Genomic DNA, 14,526 nt, shown 5'->3' on the forward strand with positions numbered 1-14,526 from the left:
GCCCAGGTGGGGCTGTCCAGGTGGGGCTGCCCAGGTGGGGTGCCAGGTGGGGCTGCCCAGGTGGGGGTGCCAGGTGTGGGTGCCCAGGTGGGGCTGCCCAGATGTGGGTGCCAGGTGGGCTGTCCAGGTGGGGGTGCCAGGTGTGGCTGCCCAGGTGGGGCTGTCCAAGTGGGGGTGCCAGGTGTGGGTGCCCAGGTGGGACTGTCCAGGTGTGCTGCCCAGGTGTGGGTGCCCAGGTGTGGGTGCCCAGATGGGGCTGCCCAGGTGTGCTGTCCAGGTGTGCTGCCCAGGTGCGCTCCAGCCCTGAGGCCCCGCCCCCTGTCCCTCTCCTGGCCCAGAGCAGGCAGATGGCACAGCCGTGGACATCTTCTCCTTCGGGATGTGCGCGCTGGAGGTGCGGGAGGGGCGGGGCCTGGGGACACTGTCGGGAGGTGTCACCGCTGGGGCTGTCCCCTGTCTGGGGCTGTCCCCTGTCCCTGCCCTACCTGGGCGTGTCGTCCCTTGTCTCCTGTCCCTGCCCTATCCCGGTCTGTCCCCTGTCGGGAGGTGTCACCGGCTGGGAATGTCCCTTTTCTGGGGCTGTCCCCTGTCCCTGCCTGGTCCTGGGCTGTCCCCTGTCCCTGCCCTGTCCCCTGGAAGCCCCCCCAGACTGCCCATGTCCCCTGTCTCTGCCCTGGCACCCCCACAGACTGGCCTTGTCCCAGTCCCCTAGAAGCCCCCTTGGACTGTCCGTGTCCCCTGTCCCTGCCCGGTCCTGGCCGTGTCCCATGTCCCTGTCCTTAGAAGCCCTCCATACTGGCCCTGTCCCTGTCCCCTGGCAGCCCCCGGACTGTCCCTGGAACCCCCCTAGACTGTCCGTGTCACATGTCCCTGTCCCCTGGAAGCCCTTGGGCTGCCCCTGTCCCTGGAACTCCCCAGACTGGCCCTGTTCCCTGTCCCTGCCCTGTCAAAGGCTGTCCCCTGTCCCTGGGAACCCCCCAAGCCTGCCCCTGTCCCTGTCCCTGCAGATGCCCGTGTCCCCTGTCCCTGGACACCCCCAGCCAGCCCCTGGCTGTCCCTGTCCCTGTGGCTGTCCCTGCACATGTCCGTGTCCCCTGTCCCTGTCCCTGTCCCCCCCAGCCAGCCCCTGTCCCTGTCCCTGTCCCTGCAGATGCCCCTGTCCCCTGTCCCAGCCCCTGTCTCTGTCCCTGCAGATGGCCGTGTCCCTTGTCCCTGTCCCCCCCAGCCTGTCCCTGTCCCTGTCGCTGTCCCTGTCCCTGTCCCTGTCCCTGTCCCTGTCCCTGCAGATGGCCATGTCCCCTGTCCCTGTCCCCCGTCCCTGTCCCTGTCGCTGTCCCTGTCCCTGTCCCTGTCCCTGTCCCCTGTCCCAGCCCCTGTCTCTGTCCCTGCAGATGGCCGTGTCCCCTGTCCCTGTCCCCATCCCTGTCCCTGTCCCCGTCCCCATCCCTGTCCCTGTCCCTGCAGATGGCCATGTCCCCTGTCCCTGTCCCCCCCCGCCTGTCCCTGTCCCTGTCCCTGTCCCTGTCCCTGTCCCCATCCCTGTCCCCGTCCCTGTCCCTGTCCCCATCCCCGTCCCTGTCCCTGCAGATGGCCGTGTCCCCTGTCCCTGTCCCCCCCAGCCTGTTCCTGTCCCTGTCCCTGTCCCCCCCATCCCTGTCCCTGTCCCTGTCCCTGTCGCTGTCCCTGCAGATGGCCATGTCCCCTGTCCCTGTCCCCATCCCCGTCCCTGTCCCTGCAGATGGCCGTGCTGGAGATCCAGACCAACGGGGACACGCGGGTGTCGGAGGAGGCGATCGCGCGGGCCCGGCACTCCCTGGACGACCCCAACATGAGGGTGAGACACGGGGACCTGAGGGGACAGCCCTGTCACCCCTGGGGACAGCCCTGTCACACGGGGGGACAGCCCTGGGGACAGCCCTGTCACCCCTGGGGACAGCCCTGTCACACGGGGACCTGAGGGGACAGCCCTGTCACACGGGGGTTCACCCCTGGGGACAGTCCCTGCCCTGTGCCACCCCTGGGGACTGTCCCTGTCCTGTGCCACCCCTGGGTTCAGTCCCCTCCTGCCAGCTCCCAGTGGGGGCAGCTGGGCTCTGGCCCTGTCCCTGAGTGTCCCCACCCTGTCCCTGCTGTCCCTCCCTTGTCCCTGCGTGTCCCGGGGCTCCTGCTCCCTTTGGGTTCATTTCCTGGGAAATGGGGTCACAGCCAGGCCTGGGGCAGTGCCCCCTGTGCTGGCACTGCCAGGGCAGGGCTGGGGAGGGGTCTGGGGTCCCCAGGTGAGCACAGGGAGGGGCTGGAGGGTGCCAGGGCAGGGCACAGGACTGGGGCAGCTGGGGGAGCTGGGCAGGGGGCTCAGCCCGGAGCAAAGGGGGTCAGGGGGCTCTGTGGCTCTGCACAGCCCCTGCCAGGGGGGCACAGCCGGGGGGATTTGGGATCTGACCCAGGAGCAGGGACAGGAGCAGAGGGAACGGCCCCAGGCTGGGCCAGGGGAGCTCAGGGGGCACAGCCGGAATTTCCCCATGGAAAGGGGGGGTCAGGGGTTGGCACTGCCCAGGGAGGGTTGGAGTGCCCAAGGGAGGCTCTGGGCACTCAGAGCTCTGGGCTGGGCAGGGCACAGGGGAGCTCCCCGGCTGGGAGCTGTGCCCGGGGATCCCGGGGTTGCCCTGGGAGCTGCAGGGCACTGCCCAGGGAGGGTTGGAGTGCCCATCCCTGTGTGCCCAAGGGGAGGCTCTGGGCACTCAGAGCTCTGGGCTGGGCAGGGCACAGGGGAGCTCCCCGGCTGGGAGCTGTGCCCGGGGGTCCCGGGGTTGCCCTGGGAGCTGCAGGGCACTGCCCAGCCCTGCCCAGCCGTGCCCCTGCCGTGCCCAGGAGTTCATCCTGTCCTGCCTGACCCTGAACCCCGAGAGGCGCCCCAGTGCCAACAGCCTCCTGTTCCACCGCGTGCTCTTCGAGGTGCACTCGCTGAAACTGCTGGCAGCCCACTGCTTCATCAACCACCAGTGTGAGCCTGGGGCTGGGAATGCTCGGGGGGGACGGGAGAGCCGGGATGGAGGGCTGGGAATGTTCAGGAGGGAGAGCTGGGACTGGTCAGGCTGGGGAACAGAGCCAGGCTGGAGGGCTGGGAATGGTCAGGGGGGAGAGCTGGGAATGGTCAGGGTGGAGAGCTGGGAATGGTCAGGAGGGAGAGCTGGGAATGGTCAGGAGGGAGAGCTGGGAGGGAGAGCTGGGAATGGTCAGGAGGGAGAGCTGGGAATGGTCAGGCGGGATGGGAGAGCCAGGCTGGAGAGCTGGGAATGCTCCCCTGGAGAACAGAAGGGTCCAAGGAGAGCTCAGAGCCCCTCCCAGGCCCTGAGGGGGCTCCAGGAGAGCTGGAGAGGGACTGGGGACAAGGCCTGGAGTGCCAGGACACAGGGAATGGTTTCCCACTGCCGAGGGCAGGGTTGGGTGGGAGTTTGGGAAGGAATTCCTGGCAGGGTGGGCAGGCCCTGGCACAGGGTGCCCAGAGCAGCTGGGGCTGCCCCTGGATCCCTGGCAGTGCCCCAGGCCAGGCTGGACACTGGGGACAGTGGGAGGTGTCCCTGCCATGGCAGGGGTGGCACTGGGTGGGTTTGGGGTCCCTCCCACACAACCCCCCCGTGATTCCATGTGCAGAGCCTGGGGAGGGGGCTCCCATCCTGGGGAGGGGGTTCCCATCCTGGGGAGGGGCTTCCCGGCCTGGGGAGGGGGTTCCCATCCTGGGGAGGGGGCTCCCAGCCTGGGGAGGGGCTCCCGGCCTGGGGAGGGCTCCCGGCCTGGGGAGGGGCTCGCAGCCTGGGGAGGGGGCTCCCATCCTGGGGAGGGGGTTCCCAGCCTGGGGAGGGGCTTCCCGGCCTGGGGAGGGGGTTCCCATCCTGGGGAGGGGGCTCCCGGCCTGGGGAGGGGGCTCCCAGCCTGGGGAGGGGCTCCCAGCCTGGGGAGGGGGCTCCCGGCCTGGGGAGGGGGCTCCCAGCCTGGGGAGGGGGCTCCCAGCCTGGGGAGGGGCTCCCAGCTTGAGGAGGGGGTTCCCTGCCTGGGGAGGGGGCTCCTGGCCTGGGGAGGGGGTTCCCAGCTTGGGGAGGGGTCTCCCAGGCTGGGCAGGGGTCTTGCCCCGCCCCGAGCGGGGCTGCAGGACCCCCCCCCCCAACCCCGTGCCTGTGCCCAGACCTGATGCCCGAGAACGTGGTGGAGGAGAAGATCAAGGAGCTGGACCTGAACATGGTGATGGCCGAGATCCGCAGGGAGGGCCGGCCCGGGGTGCAGTGGAGGTGAGGAGGGGGACACCCCGGCCTGGAGACCCCCCCCCCCAGAGCCTGGAGACCCCCCCCAGCCTGGGGACGACACCCCCCAGCCTGGAGACCCCCCCAGAGCCTGGAAACCCCCTCCAGCCTGGAGACCCCCTGGCCTGGATATCCCCCCCAGCCTGGAAACCCCGGCCTGGAGACCCCCCCCCCCGTCTGGAGACCCCAGCCTGGAGACCCCCCCCCGGTCTGGAGACCCCCCAGAGCCGGGAGACCCCAGAGCCTGGAGACCCCTCAGCCTGGGGACCCCCCCCCAGAGCCTGGAAACCCCGGCCTGGAAACCCCCCTGCCGTGGGCAGCAGCCCCCTGGACCCCCCCTGACCCCCCCCCGGCCCCCCCCAGACCCCCCAGTGCTGTTCCCTGCCCAGGTACTCCGAGGTTTCCTTCCTGGAGCTGGACAAGTTCTTGGAGGACGTCAGGTGGGTGTGAGCGGCCACCCTGCGGGGGGACCTGGGGACATGGGAGGGGACACGGGGGGGTCCCTGCTGTCCCCAGGGGAGGGTCCCTGCTGTCCCCTGCTGTCCCCATGGAGGACATGGGGCTGAGGTGGGGACACGGGGCTGTCCCTGCTGTCCCCAGGGGGATCTGGGGTCGGGATGGACACACAGGGGAGTCCCTGCTGTCCCCTGCTGTCCCTCCTGTCCCCAGCCCTGCCGGGCTGGATCAGCCCTGTGCCCCCTCGGTGTCTGTCCCTGCTGTCCCCACAGGGCTGTCCCCACAGGGCTGTCCCTGCTGTCCCCACAGGGGTGTCCCCGCTGTCCCCAGCCCAACCGGGGTGGATCAGCCCCGTGCCCCCTCGGTGTCTGTCCCCAGCTGTCCCTGCTGTCCCTGCTGTCTCTGCTGTCCCTGCTGTCCCCACAGGGGTGTCCCCACTGTCCCTGCTGTCCCTGCTGTCCCCAGCTGTCCCCACAGGGGTGTCCCCGCTGTCCCTGCTGTCCCCAGCTGTCCCCATGGGGGTGTCCCTGCTGTCCCCAGCCCTGCCGGGGTGGGTCAGCCCCTCGGTGCCCCCCCAGGAACGGGATTTACCCCCTGATGAACTTCGCCGCCCCCCGGCCGCACGCGCTGCCCCGCGCGCTGTCCCAGCCCCAGGAGGACCCCCAGAAAGCCAAGACCCCCACCCCGGAGCCCTTCGACGTGGAGACCAGGAAGGTGAGGGGGCACGGCCCGCCCTGCTGCCAGCCCTGCTGCCAGCCCTGCTGCCAGCCCTGCCCCGGGCACAGCGCTCCTGGCAGCCGCGCCAGGGAGAGCCGGGACGGGAATCTGGGGTTCCTGTGGGAATTCCCAAGGGCTGCACGGGCAGAGAGAGCTGGGATGGGAATTTGGGGTTCCTGTGGGAATTCCCAAGGGCTGCACGGGCAGAGAGAGCTGGGACAGGAATTTGGGGTTCCTGTGGGAATTCCCAAGGGCTGCACGGGCAGAGAGAGCTGGGATGGGAATTTGGGGTTCCTGTGGGAATTCCCAAGGGCTGCACGGGCAGGGAGAGCTGGGATGGGAATTTGGGGTTCCTGTGGGAATTCCCAAGGGCTGCACGGGCAGAGAGAGCTGGGATGGGAATTTGGGGTTCCTGTGGGAATTCCCAAGGGCTGCACGGGCAGAGAGAGCTGGGATGGGAATTTGGGGTTCCTGTGGGAATTCCCAAGGGGTGCCCACGGCCGTGCCCAGGCCGATGCCAGCTGGGCTCCTGCAGGTGGTGCAGATGCAGTGCAACATGGAGCTGAACGAGGACAAGAGCCAGTGGCACGTGAGTGGGAAATACTGGGAATGGGAATGGGAAATGGGGCTGGGAAATGGGAATGGGAATGGGATTGGGGAATGGGAAATGGGACTGGGAAATCTGTCAGTGGCACGTGAGTGGGAAATGGGAAATGGGAATGGGAAATGGGGCTGGGAATGGGGCTGGGAATGGGGCTGGGTAATGGGATTGGGAAATGGGAAATGGGAATGGGAAATGGGAATGGGAAATGGGAATGTGGCACTCAATGCCAGTGGCATGTGAGTGGGAAATGGGCATGGGAGATGGGAATGGGAATGGGAATGGGAAATGGGAAATAGGAATGGGAAATGGGGCTGGGAAATCTGCCAGTGGCACATGACTGGGAAATGGGAATGGGAAATGGGAATTGGAAATGGGAATGGGAATGGGAAATTGGACTGGGAAATCTGCCAGTGGCACGTGAGTGCCTGGGTCCTGCCCATCCCGCTGGGAATGGGAAATGGGATTGGGAATGGGAAATGGGAAAAGGAATGGTAATGGGAATGGGAAATGGGAATGGGAAATGGGGCTGGGAAATCTGCCAGTGGCACATGACTGGGAAATGGGAATGGGAAATGGGAATGGGAATGGGAAATTGGACTGGGAAATCTGCCAGTGGCACGTGAGTGCCTGGGTCCTGCCCATCCTGCTGGGCATGGGAAATGGGAATGGGAAACAGGACTGGGATTGGGGTTGGGATTGGGATTGGGACTGGGACTGGGACTGGGACTGGGACTGGGACTGGGACTGGGACTGGCAGTTGGGACTGAGAGGTCTGGCTGGGAAAGGCCTCAGCCAGATTCCCTGGCGCCCCAAGAACTCCCTGCTGTCCTGGGCAATGAAGGGATTCCCAAAGGAAACACGAACCCCCCCGAGCTCCCAGTTCCCCCAGAGCTCCCAGTTCCCCCACTTCCCCCAGTTCCCCCAGAGCTCCCAGTTCCCCCAGTTCCTTTGCAGCCCCCCCAGTCCCTGCCCACCCCCCCCAGCACCCCCAGTCCCTGCCCCCTCCCAGTGCCCCCAGCCCCCCAGTCCCTCCCCAGTCCCTGCCCACCCTCCCAGACCCCCAGACCCCCCAGTCCCTGCCCCCCCCCAGTCCCCCCGTCTCTCCAGTCCCTCCCCAGTCCCTGCCCCCCCCCCCAGTCCCCCCAGTCCCTCCCAGTCTCTCCCCAGCCCTCCCAGTCCCTGCCCACCCTCCCAGACCCCCAGACCCCCCAGTCTCCCCTGCCGCCCACCCCAGTCCCCCCAGTCCCCCCCAGTCCCTGCCCACCCCCCAGTCCCCCCAGTCCCCCCCAGTCCCTCCCCAGCCCTCCCAGTCCCTGCCCACCCTCCCAGACCCCACAGACCCCCCAGTCCCTGCCCCCCCCCAGTCCCCCCAGTCCCTCCAGTCCCTCCCCAGTCCCTGCCCACCCCCCAGTGCCCCCAGTCCCCCCCAGTCCCTCCCCAGCCCTCCCAGTCCCTGCCCACCCCCCAGAGCCCCCAGTGCCCCCAGTCCCCCCAGTCCCCCCCCAGTCCATGCCCACCCCCCAGTTCCCCCAGCCCCCCCCAGTCCCTGCCCACCCCCCAGTTCCCCCAGCCCCCCGTCCCTCCCCAGCCCCCCAGTCCCTCCCCAGTGCCCCCCAGCCCCCCCAGCCCCCCCCGGGCAGCCTCCAGCCCCCTCTCCGGTCCCTGCAGCTGACGCTCCTGCTGATCCTGGAGGACAAACTGCACCGCCAGCTCAGCTACGACCTGCTGCCCAGTACGTGCTGCAGGGAGGGAGGGAGGGAGGGAGGGGGGGGCTGCTCTCCTCTGGGGGGCCGGGGGAGCCCCCGTTGGGCATGGAAGGGGCCAGCTTCCCTGCCAGCCTCCCTGCCATCTTCCCTGCCAGCCTCCCTGCCAGCCTCCCTGCCAGCCTCCCTGCCAGCCTCCCTGCCAGCTTCCCTGCCAGCCTCCCTGCCGCTCCCTGCCAGCCTCCCCGCCAGCCTCCCTGCCAGCCTCCCTGCCAGCCTCCCTGCCAGCCTCCCTGCCAGCCTCCCTACCGGCCTCCCTGCCAGCCTCCCTGCCAGCCTCCCTACCAGCCTCCCTGCCAGCCTCCCTGCCAGCCTCCCTGCCAGCCTCCCTGCCAGCCTCCCTGCCAGCCTCCCTGCCAGCCTCCCTGCCAGCCTCCCTGCCAGCCTCCCTGCCAGCCTCCCTGCCAGCTTCCCTACCGGCCTCCCTGCCATCTTCCCTGCCAGCCTCCCTACCGGCCTCCCTGCCAGCCTCCCTGCCAGCCTCCCTGCCAGCTTCCCTGCCAGCCTCCCTGCCAGCTTCCCTGCCTTGCCTTCCTCTCAGCCTCCTCTTCTTCCTTCTCCCATTCCTTTCCTCTCTTCCTCCTCTTCCTTTTCCCTTCCCTTCCCTTCCCTTCCCTTCCCTTCCCTTCCCAAACCTTCCCTTCCCTTCCCAAACCTTCCCAAACCTTCCCAAACCTTCCCAAACCTTCCCTGAACTTCCCTTCCCACTTTCCCGAACCTTCCCTTTTCCCTTCTCCCTTCCCCCTTTTCCCTGGATCTCCCCTCAGGGAGCTGGGGAATGGTGCCTGGCAGCTGCTCCTGCCCCAGGCTGGTCCCTGCTGAGCCCTCCCAGCCTTTCCTGGTGGATCCCGCTGGATCCATGCTCCTCCTCTCCTCCTCTCCTCCTTGTCTCTGCAGCTGACAACTCCAAGGACCTGGCCACAGAGCTGGTGCACTACGGATTCATCCACGAGGTCAGTCCCTGCTGTCCCCAGGCCCTGCTGTCCCCTGCTGTCCCCTGGAGCCCCTCAGGATTCCTGGGATCTCTGCTCCAGGGGGAGCTGCCCGCTGTGGCACGTGTTAATTAGCTGCAGCCTAAATAATTCCGAGTGGGAGGGCCAGGGGAGCACCAGGGCAGGAGGCTGATTCCCTAGGGAATCCCAGAACCATTCCTTTTGGAGACCACCTCCGAGTCCGAACCCCCGAGGTCACCCCGAGGACACCCCCAGGTGTCACACCCAGGTGTTAATGGAGCTCTTCCAGATGTGGGGACTCCCCCCCTGCCCGGGCAGCTGTGCCAGGGCTGCACAGCCATTCCAGGAGGGATTTCCCCAAAATCCCACCCTGAGCTCCCCTGGCCCAGCCTGGGGCCGTTCCCTCTGCTCCTGTCCCTGTTCCTGGGAGCAGATCCCAAATCCCCCCGGCTGTGCCCCCCTGGCAGGAGCTGTGCAGAGCCACAAGAACCCCCCTGAGCCTCCTCTGCTCCAGGCTGAGCCCCTGCCCAGCTCCTTCAGGAATTCTCCAGCCCCTTCCCAGCTCCCTCAGGGATTCTCCAGCCCCTTCCCAGCTCCCTCAGCCCCTCCTGGGGCTCCAGTCCCTCCCTGGACACGCTCCAGCCCCTCCATGTGCTCCCCTGGGCACCCCAGAGCTGCTCCAGGAGCGGAGCCAGCGCAGGAGGGGCTCGGGATGGGCACTGGGGGGGGGGGTCAGGGTGTCTGGGGGGGCTGAGGGTGTCTGGAGAGGGGCTGGGGGTGTCTGGGGGTGTCTGGAGAGGGGCTGGGGGTGTCTGGGCCGGGGGTCAGGGTGTCTGGGGGTGTCTGTAGAGCCCAGCAAAAGGAGCTGCTGCCCTCTCTTGGGGAAGTTGCAGGCAGCCCCGACGAGGGGAGAGAGGAAATCCTGGCTCCGTGTTTCAGAAGGCTGATTTGTTATTTTATGATATCTATGATATTAAAAGGAAATGAGAGATTAAAACTAGACTAGAGAAAGAGAACGGAGACATCAGAAGGCTGGAAATGAGTGACAATGACACCTCGTGGCTGCTCACAGCCCCGACGCTGCAGGCTGTGGTTGGCCTCTTGTAGCCGTGATCTTTTCTGGACAATCCCTCTGCCCGGATCTGTTCCCTGAGAAGCTGAGAGGCCCCAGAAATGAAATTTAAACAATAATTACATTTCATTTCTGCTGCTGTGGAATTCCACGGGTGCATCCGGGATTGGTCTCACCTGGTTGTTTCTAATTCATGGCCAATCCCAGTCCGGCTGTCTCAGACTCTCTGTCAGTCACAAGATTTTATTATCATTCCATTTTTTCCTTTCAAGCCTTCTGATGAAATCCTTTCTTTCATTCTCTTAGTATAGTTTTAATATAATATATATGATAAAATATATTTTATATCATATTATATATATCATATATATCTCATATATCTCATATATATCATATATTTTATATCATATTATTATATATCATGTTATATATTTATATCATTTTATATCATCCATCAGTCAGATGTGGTTTTTATTCACAATATGGATTATAATCCCAGTTCTTTTGAAGCCCAGGCTCATCCACACCCCGAGCCAACACAGGGAGCTGCTTCATTAAAAATAATCCATCAGCCTTCCGGAGCACGGAGTCACCATTCCCATCCCCTCCCTGGCCCTGGCACCCCTGTGGCACCGGCACAGCCATTAATTAAAAACAATTCCCACGCTGGGGAAACGGCTCCAAATCCCAAATCCCACCCAGAGCAGGAAAACAGGGAGAGGCTGGAGCTGCCCGGCCTCTGAGGGGGAGAGCCTGGCAGAGGGATTGCCAGGGAGGTGCCATGGGAGAGCCTGGCAGAGGGATTGCCAGGGAGGTGCCATGGGAGAGCCTGGCAGAGGGATTGCCAGGGAGGTGCCAGGGGAGAGCCTGGCAGAGGGATTGCCAGGGAGGTGCCAGGAGGAGAGCCTGGCAGAGGGATTGCCAGGGAGGTGCCATGGGAGAGCCTGGCAGAGGGATTGCCAGGGATGTGCCAGGAGGAGAGCCTGGCAGAGGGGTTGCCAGGGAGGTGCCATGGGAGAGCCTGGCAGAGGGATTGCCAGGGAGGTGCCAGGGGAGAGCCTGGCAGAGGGATTGCCAGGGAGGTGCCATGGGAGAGCCTGGCAGAGGGATTGCCAGGGAGGTGCCAGGGGAGAGCCTGGCAGAGGGATTGCCAGGGAGGTGCCATGGGAGAGCCTGGCAGAGGGATTGCCAGGGTAGGTGCCATGGGAGAGCCTGGCAGAGGGATTGCCAGGGAGGTGCCAGGGGAGAGCCTGGCAGAGGGATTGCCAGGGAGGTGCCATGGGAGAGCCTGGCAGAGGGATTGCCAGGGAGGTGCCATGGGAGAGCCTGGCAGAGGGATTGCCAGGGAGGTGCCAGGGGAGAGCCTGGCAGAGGGATTGCCAGGGAGGTGCCAGGCCCTGTCTGTTTGCAGGACGACTGCGAGAAGCTGGCAGCGTTCCTGGAGAGCGCCTTCCTCAAGCACCGCTCCCAGCCCCTGTGAGCCCGGCCCGGGGGGATCCCGAGGGCGCCCCCGCCCCACCCGGCTCCGCAGGACCCCCCCGTGCCCTCGGGGGGCCCAGCCCCGCTCTGGGCAGGCAGCAGCTGGCAGAGGACTCGGCCGAGCCCGGCAGCTCCGTCCCAGGACGTGCCCTGGTCCTGCTCCGAGGGGGCTGTGGGGAGGGGGCTGCACCCCCCGGCAGCCCCTTCCCAGGGGTGGGTGGGAGCTGCTGCAGGAGCCCCCGGGCGGATCCGTTCCCTCTGGGAAATCAGCCCCTCTCCTGCAGGTCCCCAGCTGATTTCTCCCTCTTTGCCATCGGGGGTGCTCCTTGCTGAGGGGAGGAGCAGGCTGCGAGAGCCCCGCGGAGCGTCCCACCGGCCACATTCCGCCCCCAGCCCCGAAATCCTCCGGGTCTGAGGTCCCCAGCGTGCTGCCTGTGCCCAGAGCCCTCCCGTGAGCTGGGACCGTGGGAGCTGCACCTGGCTCCAGGAGGAATCCCCGACCCACCACAGGAATCTCACTGATGCTCCTCAGAATCCTCGTCACGTTCCCCCTGCAGCCTTCCAGAATCTCTGGGCACCCTCAGGAGAGAGCCCTGGTGCCTGCTCCTGCCTGGCCTGGAGATGGGGCACGGCCGCTGGCACCACCCCAGGGCTGCCCTTTGCCAGGGGCACACGGGGAGAGAGCTGCAAACAGGAATTGTCCCTGTGCAAGAGCCGTGTGGGGCTGCTCCTGGCAAAGATGGCTCTGAAATCTTTGGGAAAGATGGCTCTGAAATCCTGCTCCAAGGAAAGATGGCTCTGAAATCCTTGGGAGAGATGGCTCTGAAATCCTAGGGAAAGATGGCTCTGAAATCCTTGGGAGAGCTGGCTCTGAAATCCTTGGGAGAGCTGGCTCTGAAATCCTTGGGAAAGCTGGCTCTGAAATCCTTGGGAAAGCTGGCTCTGAAATCCTAGGGAGAGCTGGCTCTGAAATCCTTGGGAGAGCTGGCTCTGAAATCCTGCTCCAGGGAAAGATGGCTCTGAAATCTTTGGGAAAGATGGCTCTGAAATCCTGCTCCTGGGAGAGCTGGCTCTGAAATGCTGCTCTGTGCTGGTGCTGCTCCTGCTGTGCCAGGGAAAACCACCTCTGGCATCCTGCTCTGTGCTGCTCCTGCTGTGCCATAGGAAACTGGCTCTGGCACCCTGGGCTGCACTGCTCTGTGCCAGGGTTTGTGCCAGTGCTGCTCCTGCTGCTCCTGCCAGGGAAATCTGCCCCTGGCATCCTGCTCTGTGCTGGTGCTGCTCCTGCTCTGCCAGAGCAATCTGGCTCTGGCATCCTGTGTTGTGCCAGTGCTCTGTGCTGCTGGCATCCTGTGCTGTGCCAGGGAAATCTGCCCTTGGCACCCTGCTCTGCTCTGTGCTGGTGCTGCTCCTCCCTCTGTGCTGGGGGAATCAGCTCTGGTTCTGTCCTGGTGGTCTGCACCACGTTGGTGTTCTGTGCTGGTGCTGCTGCTGCTGTGCCAGGGAAAACTGGCTCTGGCACCCTGCTCTGTGCTGGTGCTGCTCCTGCTCTGCCAGGGAAATCTGCCCCTGGCACCCTGGTCTGCGCTGCTCTGTGCTGTGCCAGTGCTGCTGCTCCTGCTGTGCCACGGAAAGCTGGCTCTGAAATCCTGCTCTGCTCTGAGCTGCTGCTGCTGCTGTGCCAGGGAGATCTGCCCCTGGCACCCTGCTCTGTGCTGGTGCTGCTGCTGCTGTGCCAGGGAGATCGGCCCCTGGCACCCTGCTCTGTGCTGGTGCTGCTCCTGCTCTGCCAGAGCAATCTGCCTCTGGCATCCTGTGTTGTGCCAGTGCTCTGTGCTGCTGCTGCTGTGCCAGGGAGATCTGCCCCTGGCACCCTGCTCTGAGCTGGTGCTGCTGCTGCTGTGCCAGGGCGATCTGCCCCTGGCACCCTGCTCTGAGCTGCTGCTGCTGCTGTGCCAGGGAGATCTGCCCCTGGCACCCTGCTCTGAGCTGGTGCTGCTGCTGCTGTGCCAGGGCGATCTGCCCCTGGCACCCTGCTCTGAGCTGCTGCTGCCCTGTGCCGTGGGAAGCTGCCTGTGGCCTCCTGCTCCGTGCTGTGTTCCGCTCCCTGCAGGAGCTCCGTGTGCCGCCGCCTGCCCTGCGCTGCTCCTGCTCCAGCTGCATCCCACCGGGATTTCATCCACGCTCAGCCAGCGCGGGCTGCACTCCCGGCTCGGGCTGCACTCCCAGCAGTGCTGCACTCCCAGCAGTGCTGCATCCCCAGCAGTGCTGCATTCCCTGCAGTGCTGCATTCCCTGGAGTGCTGCATTCCCGGCTCGGGCTGCAGCCCCAGCAGTGCTGCATTCCCTGCAGTGCTGCACTCCCGGCTCGGGCTGCACTCCCAGCAGTGCTGCATCCCCAGCAGTGCTGCACTCCCAGCAGTGCTGCATTCCCAGCCGTGCTGCATTCCTGGCTCGGGCTGCAGCCCCAGCAGTGCTGCACTCCCGGCTCGGGCTGCACTCCCAGCAGTGCTGCACTCCCGGCTCGGGCTGCATTCCTGGCTCAGGCTGCAGCCCCAGCAGTGCTGCACCCCCAGCAGTGCTGCATCCCCAGCAGTGCTGCACTCCCAGCAGTGCTGCATTCCCGGCTCGGGCTGCATCCCCAGCAGTGCTGCACCCCCAGCAGTGCTGCACTCCCAGCAGTGCTGCATTCCCAGCCCTGCTCCATCCCAGCAGTGCTGCATTCCCAGCCCTGCTCCATCCCCAGCCCGGCTCCATCCCCAGCAGTGCCAATGTTCCACCTGACAAATCAATAAAGCCCATTCCCACTGGAGGGCTCTGCTTGTGATTCCTGACTGCCGGGAAGCCAAGGGGAGGGATTCAGGGAACACCTGCAGCTGCCCATTCCCATTCCTCCTGGGTGCTCTGTTCCAGCCTGCTCCTGATTCCGGACTCCTGGGAGGTCAAGGGGAGGGATTCAGGGAACACTTCCACCTGCCCATTCCCCCTGGGGCTGTGCAGGCTCTGCTCCATCCTGCTCGTGACCCCACTCCCAAGGGGAGGGATGCAGGGACACATCCAGCTGCCCATTCCCAGTCCCTCTGGAGGGCTCTGCTCCATCCTGCTCGTGATTCCCCACTCCCAAGGGGAGGGATGCAGGGACCCCTCACAGCTGCCCATTCCCAGTCCCTCTGGAGGGATCTGTTAAT

The 14,526-nt window shown here is 65.5% G+C and overlaps 2 protein-coding genes and 1 long non-coding RNA gene across 9 annotated transcripts in view; all 3 read left to right on the forward strand.

Annotated features, from left to right (window-relative positions):
• NRBP2 (nuclear receptor binding protein 2) overlaps positions 1 to 14,150 on the forward strand; it is a 30,898-nt gene extending 16,748 nt beyond the window's left edge. Inside the window, exons 3-12 of the mRNA XM_050984872.1 lie at positions 339 to 394; positions 1,739 to 1,834; positions 2,869 to 3,001; positions 4,181 to 4,283; positions 4,685 to 4,735; positions 5,330 to 5,465; positions 6,004 to 6,057; positions 7,741 to 7,804; positions 8,733 to 8,788; positions 11,272 to 14,150. Coding sequence (XP_050840829.1) covers positions 339 to 394; positions 1,739 to 1,834; positions 2,869 to 3,001; positions 4,181 to 4,283; positions 4,685 to 4,735; positions 5,330 to 5,465; positions 6,004 to 6,057; positions 7,741 to 7,804; positions 8,733 to 8,788; positions 11,272 to 11,340 — 818 coding nt within the window. The 3' untranslated portion in view covers positions 11,341 to 14,150. The remainder of the gene's footprint in view (positions 1 to 338; positions 395 to 1,738; positions 1,835 to 2,868; positions 3,002 to 4,180; positions 4,284 to 4,684; positions 4,736 to 5,329; positions 5,466 to 6,003; positions 6,058 to 7,740; positions 7,805 to 8,732; positions 8,789 to 11,271) is intronic.
• Positions 10,344 to 11,249, forward strand: LOC127060605 (uncharacterized). Of its 7 annotated transcripts, XR_007779791.1 has the most exons (4): positions 10,344 to 10,789; positions 10,867 to 10,942; positions 10,981 to 11,018; positions 11,058 to 11,249. It is a non-coding gene; the product is annotated as an uncharacterized LOC127060605 (long non-coding RNA). The 7 variants fall into 7 exon arrangements; XR_007779785.1 differs by having other exon boundaries at positions 10,867 to 11,018; XR_007779790.1 differs by having other exon boundaries at positions 10,867 to 11,018; positions 11,096 to 11,249.
• On the forward strand, positions 11,961 to 14,150 carry LOC127060759 (ice-structuring glycoprotein-like). Its single transcript, XM_050984873.1, has 3 exons — positions 11,961 to 12,057; positions 13,004 to 13,172; positions 13,278 to 14,150. Exons 1-3 carry the CDS (start codon positions 11,961 to 11,963, stop codon positions 14,131 to 14,133), a joined length of 1,122 nt encoding a protein of 373 aa, XP_050840830.1. The 3' UTR covers positions 14,134 to 14,150.
• Positions 14,151 to 14,526: the final 376 nt, after the last annotated feature.

This window comes from Serinus canaria, chromosome 25 (assembly GCF_022539315.1).
Source record: "Serinus canaria isolate serCan28SL12 chromosome 25, serCan2020, whole genome shotgun sequence".
In the NCBI taxonomy this organism is placed as follows: Eukaryota; Metazoa; Chordata; class Aves; order Passeriformes; family Fringillidae; genus Serinus; species Serinus canaria.